The following is a 19,555-nucleotide window of genomic DNA, read 5'->3' on the forward strand; positions in this document are numbered from 1 at the left end:
GAAAAAAATGCGTAGCGTGACATCACACTAGTGCGACAACAAACACGCAAGTAACTCCGCCCTAACCAAACCGTTCCATTTTTTTATGGCCCTACATCTGAAGCAGGACCCTGAATGGTGCGGTATGGTTCGCTTGTATGGATCGCTTTCATAGTGGAAACACCCAAAATAGCGAACCGTACCGTACCGACCCGAACCGAGCCGCTCAGTGGAAACGAGGCATTAGTGGCTATTGTATACTAACACTGTGTATCCCTTTTCCCCTCCACACACTCCAATTCAGGCACACTGGTTCAAACATACATTGTTGGTTACCAATCACACATTAGTAACATGCTTGCCCTCAGATAGCGCTTGCGCTACAATTATATTCCTCGCTGTTAGCTGTCTAAAACGCTGTATCGCTACACTGTTTTACACCCCTCCCGACATGTTTCGCCACTATGTGGCTTCGTCAGGGGAAGTGGGGTATCACAAAAAGCAGGTGGCTTGGTGTTTGTTCACACACAAGGAAAGTCCATAAACAATAAAAGTCACCTTTTCTCCTGGGTGTTAATTCACACCCTGTTAGCAGTGCAGCTTCATCAAGTCCATAGGCGGCCTGTTCGCCTTTAGAGGGGCCTGAGTCCTCCAGCCTGGCTCAAACCTGAAATCCCAGCACAGCCCTCAGTTCATAGCACACATACTCCTGATCTCCACTGCCAGAGGGAGTTAAATCCACCACACCTGGAAGTGATGGCTGGTTTTTATGCCTGGCAAAACCCGGCCTGGAACATGGGGAGTAGTCACCCACCCAGCACTTTGACTACTCCCAGTAAGAGCCGTCCCAGATCAGCGATGCTAAATCTCATGGTGTCAATTAGCAATAGCTGCTGCTGACACATAAAATACCGGCTCTTACTTCACCAAGGCCAGGAACCTCGGTGACACATACCTTCCATCCACGATAATTCCAGGTACCTTCTCACAGAACCAAAACCAGGAGTGGAGCCCACAGAGATAAAATAAAATAAAAAGATCTGCGCCTGTTCTGTGTTTTCGACCCGCACTTGGTTTTGGTTCACAATTACTCTTGAGCGAAGCACGCTTCAGGTCATAGATCCGAAGTTGCTTCGTTGAAAGCTTTGTTTGACTGCTGTACAGAGACCCCTCTCTGGCATTTAAATGTATAGGCTCCGTTGAGGCGAAATTCATAAAGTCTGAAGTGTCGCGAGACTTCAGTGAAGAAATTCAGCATTCAATTTTACTACTTAAAAAACATTTTAAAACCTCAATCCGAGGTACCAGTCGGTACCAAAGCTGACTTTGGATTGCAGTTTTCAAATAGTTTTCAATTTGTCAAATCGAATGCCGAATTTCTTCACCAAATTCTCACGAGACCTAACGAATTTCACCTCGGCGAAGCCCAAACATTTGAATGCTGTACGGACACGGGTCACCGTACAGCATTCAAACAGAGGTTTCAACCCTACTCACAATCACTGATGGAAATCATTGATAAAACACTGCCCAAACACTGTGTGAATGCAGCCTAAGGCTGGGGACAGTGTCAGAAAAGTTGTGTGACCAAAAACATTTGTGCAAATTCTTCTTGCCCTCCTATTTTAGAGCTGTGATTTGGTGTTAAAACCATAGCCAAATCACAAATAAGTCACACGCAAGTCGCAGTTGCACAGAAGGAAATTTTGCATGCAAATTGCAACCAAAAGTCAAACAGTGTTAGATTTTTTGTAACTGCTGCATAGTTCATTGACAATCATTAGATGGAATGTCACATCTTCATGTCACACAACACATCTCACAGTGTAGTCCCAACCTAACAGTTACCTAAAATATCACCGAAACAAGGTCAGACAAAACCTTGAAGATCCTAAAGCTGTCCTTAAATTTTTTTTATATTATTCCCATGAACTTTACAGAGCTTTCTGACTTCAAACCTGCACTGGAACAAGTCATAATACGAGAGGCCTAGTTCAATCTTTTACGTAGAAAATAAAAATATTAACTAATTCCACCTCAGCACTAGGAAGTTGTTAGTATAACTATACGACTGTGGTAGGCTGTATTGAATTACTGCTCACAAAGCCGGCAGTGCCCTCAAGTGCACGTACAATGACTTTTTGGGAATGCACAAGGACATTGCTCAGTCACAATGCCAGTGTCCCTGCACGGACCTTCTGTGCTAAAAGGTCTTTACATTTCAGTAAACTGCTTCTTCTACTGATCATAGAACTGGTTCAATCCTTACGAGTGTGCCATAAATACCAGGACAAAGTTCAGCTGCTGGGAACTTTCCCCGTGTAACTGTGCAAAGGTCTAAGCCATTGAGATTTACTAGCTTGCAATCGCTTTATTATTATCGTTGGTAGTTTGCATTAACCATTTCTAGTGCTTCACCTTAGAAAACACTTGGAACAGACATGTACATAATACAAGATGAGGATTATTGGATGTCATGTGCTCTAGTTACCTGACACGCTGGTGAAGGAGTGCTGTGGACCTGCTCATCTTTTGGCACAAGAGGTAAAGATGTAGAATAAGAAGGCCTGGCTATCTCGCCACCTGTGAAGTACCTGGCATACACAGCACAACCACTGCTCTTGACTTTTCTCACCCCCTTCACATCACTACTGCACCGTTCTTCAGAAAAACCACTTGTAGGACTTTTCCACTGCGCCTTAACACGGTCAATGGCCGTCAGACTAGAAGTCTTTCTCATATCAGAGGCATCCACATAAGAAAGGAATGGTAATTTATTTGGAATGTTTGGGAAAGAACTTTTTCTGTCTTCAGCAAAGTTTTTCAGGGAAACAACTTCCTTGTGTGCACTCGGCTTAGTGTTTTGGTACGATTCACAGTGAAGTGGCACAATCCTGTCCTTGACCACACTTGAGTCACACTTGGGGAACATCTGTCCATCAGTGAGACTTTTGAAGTAAGAACTACCAGACACAAGAAAATCCTCAGGGTTAGATCCATCTTCTTTCTTCTCTGCGACAGCTTCTATGGCTTCAGCTCCATCACAATTCTCTGCCTCTTTCCTTCTGTCAGATTTTCTCCTTTTGAAAAACTTCCTGCCTGAAGAATTCTTAGCAGGAGTGAGAGGAGCCTTTGCTGGATCGATGTAGTATTCCTCCTTCTCGGCTCGCACACATCCACATACATTTCCCATTGGTAGGGGAGGCAAATCACATTTCAGTGTACCAGATGGTATTAACAAAGTTATCCCAAATCTTGTGCGCAGAGCTACAGAGTCAGACCAGCATCCTGATTCTTCTCAGAGATCACTCCCTAAGCTCTGCAGTAAGCAGCCATCTTGGTAGCTGAGAAATGCACACGTCATAAATGTCATGGCAATGTGCCCAGTCCGGGCCTGTGTCTGATTAGACGCTGACTTATTTCTGGCCACCAATCCTCTTAGACAAACATATGATTGCCTCTGTGCTAAAGTATGAGGTACGACAAATTAGCCTTCAGAGGCAGGGCACAGAGCAGCATGTGACTGCCATGTGGCAGATGGATTTTACTTTTACTTCACTTCTAACACCCTGTCACACAGCATGACTCATATTAACCTTTGGAACCATTTACCTGGAATTACTAGGAACAAACAAAACCGAAAATGAGGTAAACAGCGCAGTCCTGCTTATAGTTTATGGTGTATGGGGAGAGGGTAACCATGTCCAAATTATGGGGCTGTAATGGTAAGTAGTTAACAAGGCAGTCGATAGTCCTGCATAGTCTCCATATAATAATAGGCGTGAGAAAACATTAAAGGGTTTCTGTCACCCCACAAAACTCATTTTATTTTTTTTGGATAGTTAGATTCCTCATAGCGCGATATAGGAGAATATAATAGTCTTACTTACTTTCATGCGGCCGATTCTTTAGAAAACGAAGTTTTATAATATGTAAATCAGGGCTCTACCAGCAAGTAGGGCGTCTACTTGCTGGTAGCCGCAGCAGAAAACCGCCCCCTCGCCGTGTTGATTGACAGGGCCAGCCGTGATCTGCTCCTCCGGCCGGCCCTGTCAGTATTTCAAAAATCGCGCGCCTCTGTTCATTCGGCGCAGGCGCTCTGAGATGAGGAGGCTCGTCTCCTCAGAACTCCCTCAGTGCGCCTGCGCCGATGACATCACCGAAAGAGAAGACGTCATCGGCGCAGGCGCACTGAGGGAGTGCTGAGGAGACGAGCCTCCTCATCTCAGAGCGCCTGCGCCGAATGAACAGAGGCGCGCGATTTTTGAAATACTGACAGGGCCGGCCGGAGGAGGAGATCACGGCTGGCCCTGTCAATCAACACGGCGAGGGGGCGGTTTTCTGCTGCGGCTACCAGCAAGTAGACGCCCTACTTGCTGGTAGAGCCCTGATTTACATATTATAAAACTTCGTTTTCTAAAGAATCGGCCGCATGAAAGTAAGTAAGACTATTATATTCTCCTATATCGCGCTATAAGGAATATAACTATCCAAAAAAAAAAAAAAGAGTTTTGTGGGGTGACAGAAACCCTTTAACACAGGTCATGACGTTACACAAATCTGACTGAAAATACATGGATGCAGGCGAAAAGAGGGGTATCTAAAGCGATTCCAAATTCTTGTTCACACGATAAAGATGTGCGGCTGAGATTTCTTTCACTGTCCAACTGCAACTATGTATCTGCTGTAACAACTCCGCTCAGATGTATGAAACAGATTTGTAGTCACAGAAATCTCTGCAACGATCTGCTGCATGCAAACATATCATAGGAGGAAATGGGCAATTAAAGGGTTATTCCCATCTCAGCCTTTAAAGGGAATCCATCGTATTGAACTCAGTGTCTGAGATGAATGCAGCATGTTATAAATCAGGAGGAGATGAGCCGATGGATATATAACTTTGTGGGAAAATATTCAGCATAACCTTTATTTCATTCATTTAAAGGGGTTGTCCCATGAAAAATATTCTACAGTTTTCAAACCAGCTCCTGGATCTGAGCACTTTTGTATATAATTAAAATTTTTGTATAGCCTCTAAGTTATTCAATAAAATGTGTCTGTATAGCGCCACCTGCTGTTTGTTCTCTTTCTTATTTCTTTGTCCTGCTCCCTGAGATGGCCGCACATGCTCAGTTTCATCCTTCAGCTGCCTCCTGAGCTGTGATAGGGAGAGCTGAGACACGCCCCCTTAGCTGCTGCAGAAAAGACACTCCCCTTGAGCTGCCAGATTGATACAAATCTAGCAGAGCAATGAATGGGGAGATCTCTGGATTCATGTGAGGTACAGGGCTGGTTCTAGCTTTGTTAGAAAGAGATTGTCATGTACTATGTGATGCCTGATTTATATGTTTTTAATTAATCATGGGATAACCGCTTTAAATTCCTGCTCATACTGGTCTTTGAAGTCAAGGAGGCAGTCCTATCAGTGATTGACAGCTGTCTGTGTATACATGGTCAATCATTGATACGACCGTCTCTTTGACTTCAAATTACAAGTTATACTGAATCTTTTCCCACAAAACTATATATCAATCTTCTCAGCTCCTCCTGCTCTATAATATGCTGCCTGTAGATTGTACTGTATTTTCATGATGATAGGTTAGCTTTTATGGCTGAGAACAGAATAACCCTCATAAGTGGAGGCCAGAGGTGGCCGGAGTTACAGAAACAACTGAGCATGCTGGCAGCTACACAAACAGTGTAAAAAGGCGAGCTACGCTTTCTATAACTTAGGAGTTTCCAGTTATAGTCTCAGGTTACAATATTTTCAAGTTACAAGGATCATTACCAAATGAATTAATAATGTAACCACACACAGTCGCTACTATATGTACAGTGTGCTGAGTGTACGGAGTACTGTGAACAAGTGTGAATGAGTGCCACGATCCCATCAAAAAACTAATCGGAAAACTAATGGAAAATCCTGGAAAACCCTTTTACCTACCAAGAATGCATCTCATACGTCCTTGCTACTGATGGCTGGACTTAGTAGCTAGGGCCAGGGCTTGTATTAAAGCAGAAAATCTAGGCTTTAAGACAAAAGCCACTAGCCATGATACAATGCGAGTAACAGCACTAAGAAGCAGGTTCCAGTGAGAGCAGCACATACCGGCAGCTCTCACTCCTGACCCAATTTCTAAAGGCTGTAACTCTAGATGTAGAGCAGCTAGCACTGTGATCGAGTTTTGATTGTCAGTCTTAAAGACTTGGCTCACAAAACCTAAGATATTCCAAGTTAAAGCAGTTATCCCCTACTTCAGCCAGCATGGAGGAGGGGAGGGGGCACATGCTAACAGGCTACAGGCATCTGCCTGTGCAACTGCACATGATCCCATGGGGAGGGCAACATGGACTTCCCCCATCAATCAGACACATACCTGCTCTATGACTGTCCATACCTGATCTATAGAGTAAAATATACAGACCGCATCTATAGCAATACCCGCTAAGAAAAGCAGTAACAGCGATAACAATTATCACCAGAGGCATATCTAATATAGATCTGACAGATAGAATTTTTTTTTATCAGTATGAAAAGACATTGTTGCCATAAATAATCACTTTCAATTAGCACTATTCAGGCGCTTTTCAAAAAGGTGTAACACAGGGACGTTTTTTGAGCTCATATTATGGATACAACACCCGGACCTCCCTCAGTTCATCAGAACCAGAGTTATGGCACTCTCACTTATTTTCTGATAAACGGGAGGGATGCAGGAGGTTGAGGTATTGCATCCATAATACAGGAGCAATAGAGCCCCCATATTGTACCTGCCTGAAAGGGACCTTAGTTAATGCATTACATTAGGTTTAGAAATGTATCATTGTTAATTATGATTACAGTTTGTATGGGGGGGGGGGGGATTATATGCTATGCTATGCATGAAGGTGGTTGTGCATTAATTATTAGGTTGTATTTTTTTCACTGTATGCTGTATGCTCACACAAAATGTAGAATCTGGTAACATGGCAGCTGTTTGCCAAGCACAGTAAAAAAAATTAACACATTTCTGGGTGACAGCTAAATATAATAGTCTCTGTTGATAAACCTCTGCTTGGATGTGATTTTTAGGTGCAAATGTTAGTTTTGATGGATTTAAGAAAAAAAAATCCTGTTTGAAGGTGAAACTGGCTGGAGGAAAGATATACGGTAGGTTTTGAGGGTGCACTTACATTTCAAGAAGTGTAATCTCTGTATTTTATTGGTTGTTAGGTTTTATTTTTTTTAATTTTGAGATTTTTAGCCTTTCTAGTTCTGGTAATTTTTTGAAGTGGTATATACAAACTCTGCAAATGTTGAACTTTTTTTTAGGAGGTGTGGTGCACAGAAATGTTGTTTGGGTCACACTGTAACCCACTACGATCAATGCATTTGTTAATGAGCAACTACATTTTGCCGCAAAATTGCACAAAAGTGTCTGTGTCTAAAGTGCTGACTGCCATTTTGACAATGTGTCAGGTGTCTACTTTAAAAAAATATATAGATATGGGGGGGGAAGGAGTTTAATTTTTTTTTATAATTTAGAGTGTATTTGGACATTTTGCACCTCTGGTAGCCAGTATAATTTTCGCTGTTTTGACAAACACCTCTGTCAGTGAAAAAGTTAAAGGGGTTGTCCCAGAATGAAAACGTACCACTAGAACTGTTGTACTCCACCATCTTTAGCAGTCCTAAAGACTATGAATAGAGTGAAAGTGTTTGACTGCCACTCCATTCATAAGGGGGGCATGAAGCCCCTGACCTCATGCTCACCACCAATCAGACATTTATCACCTATCCTGTGGGCAGGAGATAAGTTCTCATTCTTTGACAACCCATTTAATAATACTGTATTTCCGTTAAAAAATATCTTGCAAAGAGAACGAAAATACCAGAGTGCTAGTCACATTACTGGCAGTTACTGGGAGAACTGGTGTGAAACTCTATAGGCAGAATCAATCATTATTTAGGAAACCACTTAATGGTGATACACGCACGCTGAAGGTGACGTCTAATTTTAGTGCCCAGTCCATACATTAGACTGTAGAGAACAGGTGGCTTCTATTTAAGGAAGTCGATCTTATTACTGACTTTGGGAACCAGTAATCAGATCTCAAGTGGAATATACATTACATTTAACTTGTCATTTTAAAAAGGCCTGGCAGAGCAAAAATAAATTCTACACATCATCCTCACACATGAAGAATTGTGTGGGAGATGCTCATTTTCTGAAAAAAATGTTACAGCACATATGGCTTCAATGATTTTGATTATGTTTTTATATGTTGGGCTGGGGGCTTCGGCTGGGGGGACTGATCTGAGGCTAATGGCAGCTGGGGGTCTGATGGGGGCTGATCTGAGTCTGATTAGGGCTGGGGGGTCTAATCTGAGGCTAATGGAGGCTGGGTGGGCCTGATGAGAGGCCGATCTGAGGCTAATAGAGGCTGGGGAATCTGATAGGAGGCTAATGGAGGCTGGGGGATCTGATGGGAGGCTTATGGAGGCTGGCGGTCTGATTTTGGGGTCTGATCTGAGGTCTGATGAATAAAAGGGGTCTAACTTGGTAGTCTGATGAGGATTAGGGGTCTGATGAGGGTCTGATCTGAGGTCTGGTGAAGAATAGGGGTCTGATTTGAGGGTCTACTCTGAGGTCTGATGGAAAATATTTTTTTTCTTATTTTTCTCCTCCAAATCCAAGGCGCGTCATATAGTCCGGTGCATCTTATAGTCCGAAAATGAGGTATTTATTGATGCTCTATTAGAACTGGTGTTCAATATCATATAGGTGAGGATCCAACTCACAGGACTCCTGTCAGTCAGCTGCAATACCCCGACATGGCCAATGCAGAGTGTAGGCAGCTGTGTAGTTCCGGTGCCTGGTCCTGGCTCCACAGTCAGACAGTGGGAACAGTGGGAGTCATACCCTTGTCAATCTAATATTGATAAGCCATCCTAAGAATAGGCCATCAGTGCATATTGTATATTTGTGCACAGTATAATTTGTATACATTATAATGTATAATTGGTAAAAGTATAATTTATGCACAGGATATGATATTGTTTGGATTTTACCAAATTCAGAACATGAGAATTTTCTGGTTGTCTTGGTTTCCCTAATGCACAGGGATAATGCACACAATGATGTCACAATAGTGGAATAATGTGCGCAGTGAAGTTACAGCGCACACATAATGTGCACAACGATGTCAGAGTCCAGCAATAAGGCCTTCAGTGATATCAAAATAGTATCACAATATGCAAGTACAGAAATGAATTAGTGATATCACAGCACAGAAATAAGGCACAATGTAATGCATGCTTCCATTGACCATAGATATCACTAACTGTCCACACTGTATGCCTGTGTGGAGAAGTGTCCCCTTAGATGGGCACCATACCAGCTCCTGGTATTTACAGTTTAACTCAGGATGGATCAGGACTCACAGCCTGTACTGAAGGAGTTGTCTCAATTTAGCAAATGGCATTTATCATGTATGTAAAGTTAAGAGAAGGCACTTACTAATGTATTGTGATTATCCATATTGCCTGATTTGCTGGCTTGATTCATTTTTCCATCACATTATACACTGCTCGTTTACAGGGGTTTTACGACCACCCTGCAATCCAGCATCTGTGGCCGTGCTTATACACTATAGAAAAAAGCGTTGGCCTCTCTGGTGGCCAGGACCATGGGAGCATGCATGTGCAGCAGCTCTCCTCCTGGTCACTTGTATCTGCGCTGCAGGGTGGTCTGTAACCATGGAAACGAGCAGTGTATAATGTGATGGAAAAATGAATCCAGCCAGCAAAGGAGGCAATATGGATAATCACAATACATTAGTAAGTGCCTTGTGTTAACTTTCTCTACACGATCAATGCCATTTGCTGAACTAAGACAACCCCTGTAAGTGTACTTGGGGGGCGAGGTCTGCCTCTATTGGAGGTATGTCACTTTATGGAAGGAAGGTGTCAGAACACACAATGTACCTCAGCTTGATTTGTATGGCGTGCCCATGCTGATTTTCCACTGCCAAAAGCCTTTATAATGGGCACATGAGTATCGTGGAGTAATGGAAGAAGGCGGCCTGGTCTGAGAAATCATTTTTTCTTATAGTTGGGTACATGAGTGACACTTACCTGCGGAGGAGATGGCATCAGGATGCAAGCCAATAGAAACAATGTGATGCTCTGGGCAATGTTCAGATGGGAAATATTGGGTCCTGGCATTTATGTGAATGTTACAGATATTGTTGCAGACCAAGTCCGCCTTTTCCCGGAAACGTTATTCCCTAATGGCAGTGGCCGCCTTCAGAAGGGTAATGCACCCTGCGTCACTGAAAAAACTGTCCTGGAATGGTTTGTAGAACATGACAATGAGTTCAAGGTGAGGACAACTGTGGGAAGCACGGGGGCCCACATCACAACGTACCGGACCTAAAGGGAACTTAGAACCATATCATTTCATTAGCTGTATCACAAATGCCAAACTCTGCAGCAGGTGAAGCTCTTATTGGTCTCCACAATCCTTGTTAGTATGTTGTTTTAACCCTCTCCTTTCCAGAGAGCCCAGCTTAGAGGGAACCCTGCCTGTGAGAAGATTCCCGCTCCCTCCTTACAGACAGCTATGTTTGATTGACAGGCCTCTCCCTATGCACAAATAGAGAGACCTGTCATCCTAGCGGAGACCCACCCAAAAGATTATTCTCCCATTCCCAGCTCATTTTCAAATTAGGTTTTCTCTGAAGTGTTGTACTCATGGATTTCACGCTGCCTGTGGTTTGGAAAGCATCCCAAATATTTAAATGATCTGCTGCTAACATCTTGGTGCCGGATACCACAATATATCTTCAGAGGTCTAATGAAGACCATGCCTTGATGGTCCAACATAATATTAAGCAAATGGTTTTAATGTTATGGCTAATCATATGTATACATCCCAATAAAAAAATGGGAAAAACAATACTTTAAATGTTTTACTTTTTAAATTCTTCCTCTGAAATACAATTGTCTGAGGTTACAGATCCAAAGTCAGATGCTGCTTTATTGAGAGATTTTGGTGAAAACACTGATTTCTCTTACTGAGACCACCTTATGTGGATCTAACGTCAATATCAACACGTGTATTCACATACAGCAACTGCTGATATTAAGGCCGGATGGGATGGAGCTAATGCAAGGCTGAGCTGCAGTACTCTGCAGAAGTGTCAGGTCCCTGGGATCAGACCCCTACTGATTATACACCCATGGCCTATCTTTAGCCTTTAATGTACATGGAGGTTTGGCTCTATCTATCCAATTCTAAACAAAGCACATTTACATTTTTTTTAAAAAAGCAATTGGATCTGAATAGTTTTGTAATTCCATGTAATTAAAATTTTTGTATACTAAGTGAGTTATTCAATAAAATAGATCTGTATAGCGCCACCTGCTGTTTGCTCTTTTCCTTATTTGTGTCCATTTCCCTGAGCTGGTCGAACGTGCTCCGTTTAAATTTTCAACTGCCACCATCCATGTGTTATGTTAGAAGATGTGGGACTTACATGGAGAGAGGTGTACCAGAAAGGACACACCCCATGCTGAAGAGGAATTGTAGCAGTGAATGAGGAGTTCTCTGGACCCATGTGCGGTACAGAGCTGGTTCTAGCTTTGTTAGCATAGTACTTTCATGTGCTATATTATGACTGATTTTCATTTTTTACATCAATCATGGAATAACCCCTTTAAGGCAGATTTACAAGTCCAAGGGACTTCAACATTCTATTAATTTCCTTTCATGATGTACTGTTATATCATACTAATACATGTTTTGCATTACTGTACGCCATAATTAATAAAACATTACCGATTCTGATCTACAAAGCAATAGGGATATGTGTATAAGACTGAAGGCAAATTTATGGCAGCCTCGCTTCTTGCACGCTCTTATATGAGCTCCTTAGCTCCGGGGGAATAAACTGTAGCACTTAGCTACTGGCTTGAAATATGCACATAATATACAGAGCCAACTGTATGTGTTTGTACATGTTAAGGCACAGTCTAATTAAAATTCTAAACTCAATACAAACACAATAAAAACACTAATCTAAAGAAGTCATTCAGGTGCAACCCAGAGAATCCATAGTGAGAGAGGAGTTTGCACTGACATCTCATCAAAACATGGTCAAATTAAGTGGGAACGATCCTCAGGCCTGAACCACAAAATGAACACTGAATTAAGAAAACATTGGGTGCACATCCTGGCAGCATGCGGACAGCACACAGACCCACACCACTCTCCAAAGGTCCATGCGGGGAGACTTAAGACATGCACTACTCTGGTCCGTGTCTCACAGAACACAGACCTGGAAGTCACTGGAGACAAATGTCTTCTGAGATCTTTAGATCTGTGTCCTACTTGAACATAAGGAGCTCACTGCATATTAAAAATCACCCATGTAAGGCTACTTTCACACCTGCGTTAGGTGCGGATCCGTCTGGTATCTGCACAGACGGATCCACACCTATAAATGCAAACGCTGGTATCCGTTCAGTACGGATCCGTCTGCATACACTTAGTAAAAAAAAAATCTAAGTCTAAGTGTAAGACAAACGGATCCGTCCTGACTAACACTGAAAGTCAATGAGTACATTGTAAGTACATTGTAAGTCAGGACAGATCCGTTTGGCTCTGCATCGTCAGGCGGACATCAAAACGCTGCAAGCAGCGTTTTGGTGTCCGCCTGCTGAGCGGAATGGAGGCGGAACAGAGCGAAACTGATGCATTCTGAACAGATCCGCATCCATTCAGAATGCATTGGGGCTAAACTGATCCTTTTGGGGCCGCTTGTGAGAGCCCTGAAACAGATCTCACAGGCGGACCCAGAAACGGCAGTGTGAAAGTAGCCTTAGAGCAGTGGAAAAACGGAGATGTGACTTGCACCATTGTCTTCTATGGCTATATCCCAGGGATCTCAAGTCTCCCGGAGGTTCAGGGAGTCTCCCGCTATTAGATAGCGGCTCCCTGACACCCGCATGTGAAACAATATATGTGAAACAATATGGTTTACTGATAGCAGAGCAGAGAGATAAGAGAAGTGACAGGACAGAGTTTAGATTACAGGTTGAATTAACCCTTTAGGGTCAAATTGGCTTCTCAAGGAGATATATATGTTAAAGGCATCCCTTCTTCTGTCTCATTCAGTAGCTCTAGAACTATTGAGAGAGATGTATTTTTTTTTTAATACATTTACACATTTAACCCTCCATTTTAATTATATTATTTACCCCAGTGTTAAATTCACCCCCCCTGGATGCTTGTTTTTTTCCTACAGTGGGGTAGATAATTACACACAGGGTTTTAAAGAATAAACTTCCTGACTCAGACCAAGAGCCGACTCAGCGAGTCAGCAAGTGAATCGAAGCATCCGCGAATGCGCATTGCGCAACCTAAGCTTCGGTTCACTTGCTTCTTGTCAGCTCAGCGAATGAACCAAAGATTTGATTCATGAATTGGTTCATTTGAATGATCCGAACTTCCCATCTCTAGTTTACTCGCAGTAAACCTTTCCGGCAACCTGTAGCAGTGTCCCCTTCTCGGCGCGTGCGCACAGTGCAAGAAGAAGCCGATGCCAGCAGTCCGCAACGGCACATCAGGCTGAGCCTGTGCACACGCGCGGTATCTCAAAGCGGGAGGAGGGGGAGGTAGAGGGAGAGGGGGCACTGAGGAGTAGAAGGCGGCGCTGGGCACGAATGGCGATGCGTGCGGCCGGGCACCATGCATCCACAGACCTCCCCTGCTTGGGCACCTTAATTCAATGATTGACAGGTTAGTAAAACCTGTTTTTCCGCAGAATAAAGCCACAAATAGCTTTTATAAGGCCACCTTAGAAATCAGAATGCTACCCTGGACATGAGCATATATGTTTAGCTCACAGGGCTTATAGGTAGTGACAGAATCCCTTTAATCATATACATAAACATGATAATTTGGGGCAGGGTAATGAGCCCAGTCCTCCACACCATAGAGCAAAGTGTGCAGATACTGCATATGTTTGGAAATTGTAATAAAAAGTTTGTGAAAGAAAAAAAAAGAAAACCTCCCTGAAATGAGAAGTGCACCTCCCTGAAATGAGTTTTTGCAGGTTGGGATGTCTGATATCCCAAAAAATACAGTCATCTGAATCAGGCCTAAAGGAAAAGTAAATGCAAGTAGATTGAGTTTTTCTTAAAGGGGATGTCTGTGTCCATTTTTTATTTTACCAAAGTGATGCGGAGGCCTGGTAAAATAATAAGCAAAGTACCTTCCCTTCCTGCACCGACCCAACATAGCTCCCCTACCATCATCTTGCCAGGCTGCAGCAAATGATGTTTATTTGCTGCAGAGTAGACTTTCCATATACCGCTGCAGCCAATCATTGGCCTCAACAGTGTACGGCGCAGTGTTAAGTTTCTTTATTATTTTATCAGCCCCACAACCACCAACCCCCACTTTGGTCAAATAAAAAACCTTTAACTGCAACATGTCCTATTAATTGTGAGAATTGCTGTAAAATCCACATGATCAGTCACCTTATTAAACCTGTCTGAATAAAGCTCATTAATAAAGGTCATTTCTTTAGCCATAGTCCCCTACTTAAAGAGGTTGTCTTTACGTCTTTAAATGGAAACCAATGTGGCCAGTGCAGGAGAAATATACTAATGCAGTTGTGCTTAGACACTGTTTCCTATAACTTTTTAGCGTCCGTTATTTTGTCCTTGGTAAGGACATGTATGTCTATGAAACTGTATCTCTGCTCCTGCTGATCTTCTTATGTGACTTTGCCCAGGTCTCCCAAGTATCAATTACCAGTCAGTAGCATCTGCCAAGGTCATAGCACGTGACTGACCAGCATTTTAACACCCCCTTTCGGGTAAGGCTACTTTCATACTAGCGTTAATATTTTCCGGTATTGAGATTTGTCATAGGGGCTCAATACCGGAAAAAAACGCTTCGGTTTTGTCCTCATTCATTGTCAATGGGGAGAAAACGTAACTGAACAGAACGGAATGCTCCAAAATGCATTCCATTCCGTTTGGTTGCTTTCTCATACCGGAGAGCACGCTGCGGTTTGCTTTCCGTCATAGGATGCGGAGCAAAACGGATCCATCATGACCCACAATACAAGTCAATGGGGCTGGTTTTCTCTGACACAATAGAAAACGGATCCGTCCCCCGTTGATTTTCAATGGAGTTCATGACGGATCCGTCTTGGGTATGTTAAAGATAACACAACCGGACCCGTTCATAACGAATGCAGATGGTTGTATTATCAGTGCCGGATCCTGTAAAAACACTAGTGTGAAAGTAGCCTAAGGTGTAATGGTCCAGTTGCTTCTGTGACAATTTAGGCTGTTGTACTCAGTACTTTTACTACTCAACCAGTTTATTCACATACTATTTTGAAGCCTAAATTTCTTATGATCTATCACTGGTCGTGATGACAGACTTGTGAATTTTCTAATCATTGGATGGTTTTAACAGTCAATTAGAATAGTGAAAGATCACTACCCTGTAGGTTTACCACAGATCTTCTCCAGACCTTTATATTTGTGCCCAATATGTTAGATTGATAATGTTTCAGGATTTTGAAGGGGATGCCATGCCTTAAATATTGATGACAGAGGTCATCAGTATCAGATCAATGGGGGGTCTGGCTCTCAGGACCCCCACTGATCACCTGACAGAGGAAGAAGTAGCACACTGGAACTAGCACAGCTTTGTACACTGTGCAGTGTCTGGGTAACGTTCTGCAAGCTCAGTCCTGTTCCAGTGCATAGGAGTACATTAGACAATCCACAGAGCTCTGCCACGGCTCCCTCTATCAGCTGACGGATGAGGGTGCTGGGAGACGAACCTCCATCGATCTTATGGAGCTTTTCTTAAAAATATCTCCTTACTTCCGTCACATAGAGGATGTCTGGCTTTGTACCAGAGAGGTGTACTGGCTCCATCCATTGCCATGTGCATAGGGCCTAAAGGCAAATGGAAAGGAGATAGACTGTAGCACCTAGTAAATGAGAAAAGAAAAAAAGTAAAAACCCTAAAATGCGCACATATGAGATTTCTGAGGCTTCTCACTGCTTCCTCCTGACTTTCCAAGATCTTGGACCTTTTATACACAGAGCCACAATTCTGTCCCCTCCTCATTGTGGGAGGGAGCTATAGGGGGCGGTTACAAGTACACAGTATTAATGTGCATAAGGTTTACCCGGTGGGATTTTTTTTTTGTTATGCTTATCAAAAGGTAACTAGAATGGTCACTGTAAAGGATGCAGCTTGGTTTGGAGACAACACAAGAATCTATTAAATATATAGTGATTCTCCTATGTCTAAAGAAATTGATCAAGAAGTAACAAGAAGAGGCCTTGGAGCATGCCCGGTGGGATCATCATATGTAAAAGTTTTCTTGGAAACAGGTGCAATGCTAGAGAAGAATGCAGGCAAGCTGTCAGTGAATTCTGGCAGACTCGGCACATTAAGACATGTAATAAAGTTCCTGAACTTGACCAAGATATTTAGAGAATTTAGAACTTGCGAATGTAAACTGAACAGCTTGATGTGTAAGCTGATTTTCTAGCAATTGACAATTCCGGGGGTTCTCCACAGTGCTATAAATAAAGCTGATTAGAACCTACTTGTACCCATGCCATGTAATAAGTGCGACTTCGGGCAAAGAAAAATGGATTTAGTTGCCCAGAGTAACCAATCAGATTACAGCTTATTGAAAAAAGAGCACTTAAGAAATACTGGAGGTTGCATGGTTCCTATGGAGAATCTCTTGACTTTTTCTGTGTACCATTTGTAATTGATCTGCCCTGGTGTGTGCAGGATCTGTTTTCAGTGCTTGTTTCAGTGACTTTAATTTAAAATAACCAAGACAACTGCTTTAAAGGCGGGACCCGCCTCCCCCCTGATCTGCTGTTGGAAGAGGCCGCGGCACTCACTTCTCACGTTCATCAGCCACATGGTCCAGGTCAGTGATGGTGAACCTTTTAGAGACCGAGTGCCCAAACTGCAACCCAAAACCCATTTATTTATCGCAAAGTGCCAACACAGCAATTTAACCTGAATACTGAAAAATACCGTCCAAGTTAAGCTGTGGGGGCGTGGCCCGAGTAAAATGAATACCCCCTTTGGTGCCCCCTAGTATTAAAAATGTTCCATTAGGGGCCCCCAGTATTTATAAGAACCCATTACTGGCCCCCAGTATTAAATAATGCCCCACTGGTGGCTCCCAGTATTAATAATGCCCCATTAGTGGCCCCCAGTATTAATGAGAACCTATTACTGGCCCCCAGTATTAAATAATGCCCCACTGGTGGCTCCCAGTATTAATAATGCCCCATTAGTGGCCCCCAGTATTAATGAGAACCTTTTACTGGCCCCCAGTATTAAATAATGCCCCATTCGTGGCTCCCAGTATTAATAATGCCCCAGTAGTGGCACCTAGTATTAATAAGGACCCCATTAGTGGCCCACAGTGTTACTAATGCCCCATTAGTGGCCTCCAGTATTATAATGCCCCATTAGTGGCCCCTAGTATTTATAAGAACCCATTACTGGCCCCCAGTATTAAATAATGCCCCATTGGTGGCTCCCAGTATTAATAATGCCCCATTAGTGGCCCCCAGTATTAATGAGAACCTATTACTGGCCCCCAGTATTAAATAATGCCCCATTCGTGGCTCCCAGTATTAATAATGCCCCATTAGTGGCCCCCAGTATTAAGGTCCCCCAATTAGTGGCTCCCAGTATGAATAAGGCCCCCATTTGTGGCCGCATGTATTAATGAGGCCTCCATTAAAATTAATGCCTCGATTAGTGCCTCCCTAGTATTATTTCTCATCCATTAGTGGCCCCATTAGAGGCCAAAGTATTATTAATGCCCCCTTCCGCACTCTTCTCGTGCAAAAAAGTAAAATAAAATACATCTCACCTCATCCATTTGATCGCGCTGCGGGGAACACTCGCTGCTCACTGGATGTGCAGGACAGGACCTGCACTCCAGAGTGATGACGTTTCGCAGGTCCTGCTGCTTCCAGTCAATGCTGTGAAACGTCATCACGCTGGAGCGCAGATCTTGCCCTGCACATCCAGTGAGCAGTGAACGTTCTCCGCAGAGCGATCAAATAAATGAGGTGAGTTTTATTTATTTAACACAAGCAGAAGAGGGGGCAAAGGCATAAACTAATGAGAATTCCACAATGGAAGAATCATTAGAACCAGTACACAAGTGGCAACCCTACGCACAGCCCACACAGAGGGCTCTGAGTGCCCCCTCTGGCATGCGTGCCATAGGTTCGCCACCACTGGTCTAGGTGCAGCTCAGTCCCTTTCAAGTAAATGGTTATGAGCTGCAATACCAGGTACAGCCACTATACAATGTACGGCACTGTGCTTGGAAAGCTGTAAGGAGGCCGCAGAGCTTACTGGAGTGTGGCCACCACAGATGATCAGCGGGAGTGCTCGTAGTGGGACCCCCACGATCTTACATTGATGACCTATAGGCCGTCAATATCAAAATCTCAGACAACCCTTTTCATGTCAAAGATATAATTAAGGTGAGTCTCCTAGGCCGTGTATGATGAGCCATGGATCGCCAGGTATTTGAATAAAGAATAGACGTGCTGTGTCTGGTCAATGCAGGACGGTCATCTGCCAGAAAGGTATGGTTTTAAATGTCTTGGAGGGCACCACACCTCCATAGTAATGGCTTATGTGGCATATACAACCCGAAACTCCCTTTATTAATTCCACTTTCTATTTTTACAGAACGTTAGATAACACGTAGGCAACTTATTAAAGGAATGGAATCGCATGATTAAATAGTTGTGTGTGTAATATTTTTATTAGGTGTAGATCCCAAGGCAAAATGGAAAAGACGAACACAATGAAACATTTGGAGCTCTGAATCCTTAAAAGGAAAAGACTTGGTAGAAAAGCAAGGTATATTCATAGTGTGATTGTCTATTGAAATATCAGACACCAGAGGCTCCAGTACTTTGTGTTCCCTTAGGATGGATACCATACATGACTCTGAATACATACACCAGTCATCACATTAAAACCACCTGCCTAATATTCTGCAGGTCTTCCTCCTGTAGCCAAAATAGGCTTTCTAGTCCATCAAGGCAGGGACTTTTTACTGGAGACGGTCAGCAGTTTTATTGATGCAAACCTGCTGTCAGACATAGGTAGGGGCAGTGATGTAAAAATTAACGCTGAATGCCATGGTCATAAGTGCACCAAGGGTGGGTCCGCAGGCTGCAGTGCTTCAGGCTTAGTGTCTGAACAGCTCCACAGCCCCTCCTCTCTCCTGTGAGTGACAGCTGTAGTGTCCAACCAGGAGACCTCGCAGCAGAGGGGAGGGGCTGTGGAGCTGTTGGTAGACTGAGTTTGAGGCACTGCAGACAGTGAGCCCCCCACCAGTGGACTCCACCGATTAAACGTAGGCATAGAGGTATGTATTACCTTCTGCTCCCTATGTCAGATGCAGGATTTGTATCTACAAAACTACTTACAGATGATGCGATTCATTAAACCAGGCCGCCTTTTAACCACTTGCTCAGTGGTCATGG

The 19,555-nt window shown here is 43.3% G+C and overlaps 1 protein-coding gene across 16 annotated transcripts in view; it reads right to left on the reverse strand.

The window, feature by feature from the left end:
- Positions 1-19,555, reverse strand: part of DST (dystonin) — a 572,762-nt gene that overhangs the window by 274,686 nt on the left and 278,521 nt on the right. The window contains exon 1 of one of the 16 annotated variants that reach the window (XM_040428584.1): positions 2,471-3,325. The exons of the other annotated variants lie outside the window; for them this stretch is intronic. Within the exon in view, the coding sequence (XP_040284518.1) occupies positions 2,471-3,172 (702 nt within the window). The 5' untranslated portion in view covers positions 3,173-3,325. Of the gene's footprint in view, positions 1-2,470; positions 3,326-19,555 lie in introns of those variants that run through there. 16 annotated transcript variants of the gene reach the window in all.

The sequence above is a fragment of the Bufo bufo genome, chromosome 4 (genome assembly GCF_905171765.1).
Source record: "Bufo bufo chromosome 4, aBufBuf1.1, whole genome shotgun sequence".
NCBI lineage: Eukaryota > Metazoa > Chordata > Amphibia > Anura > Bufonidae > Bufo > Bufo bufo.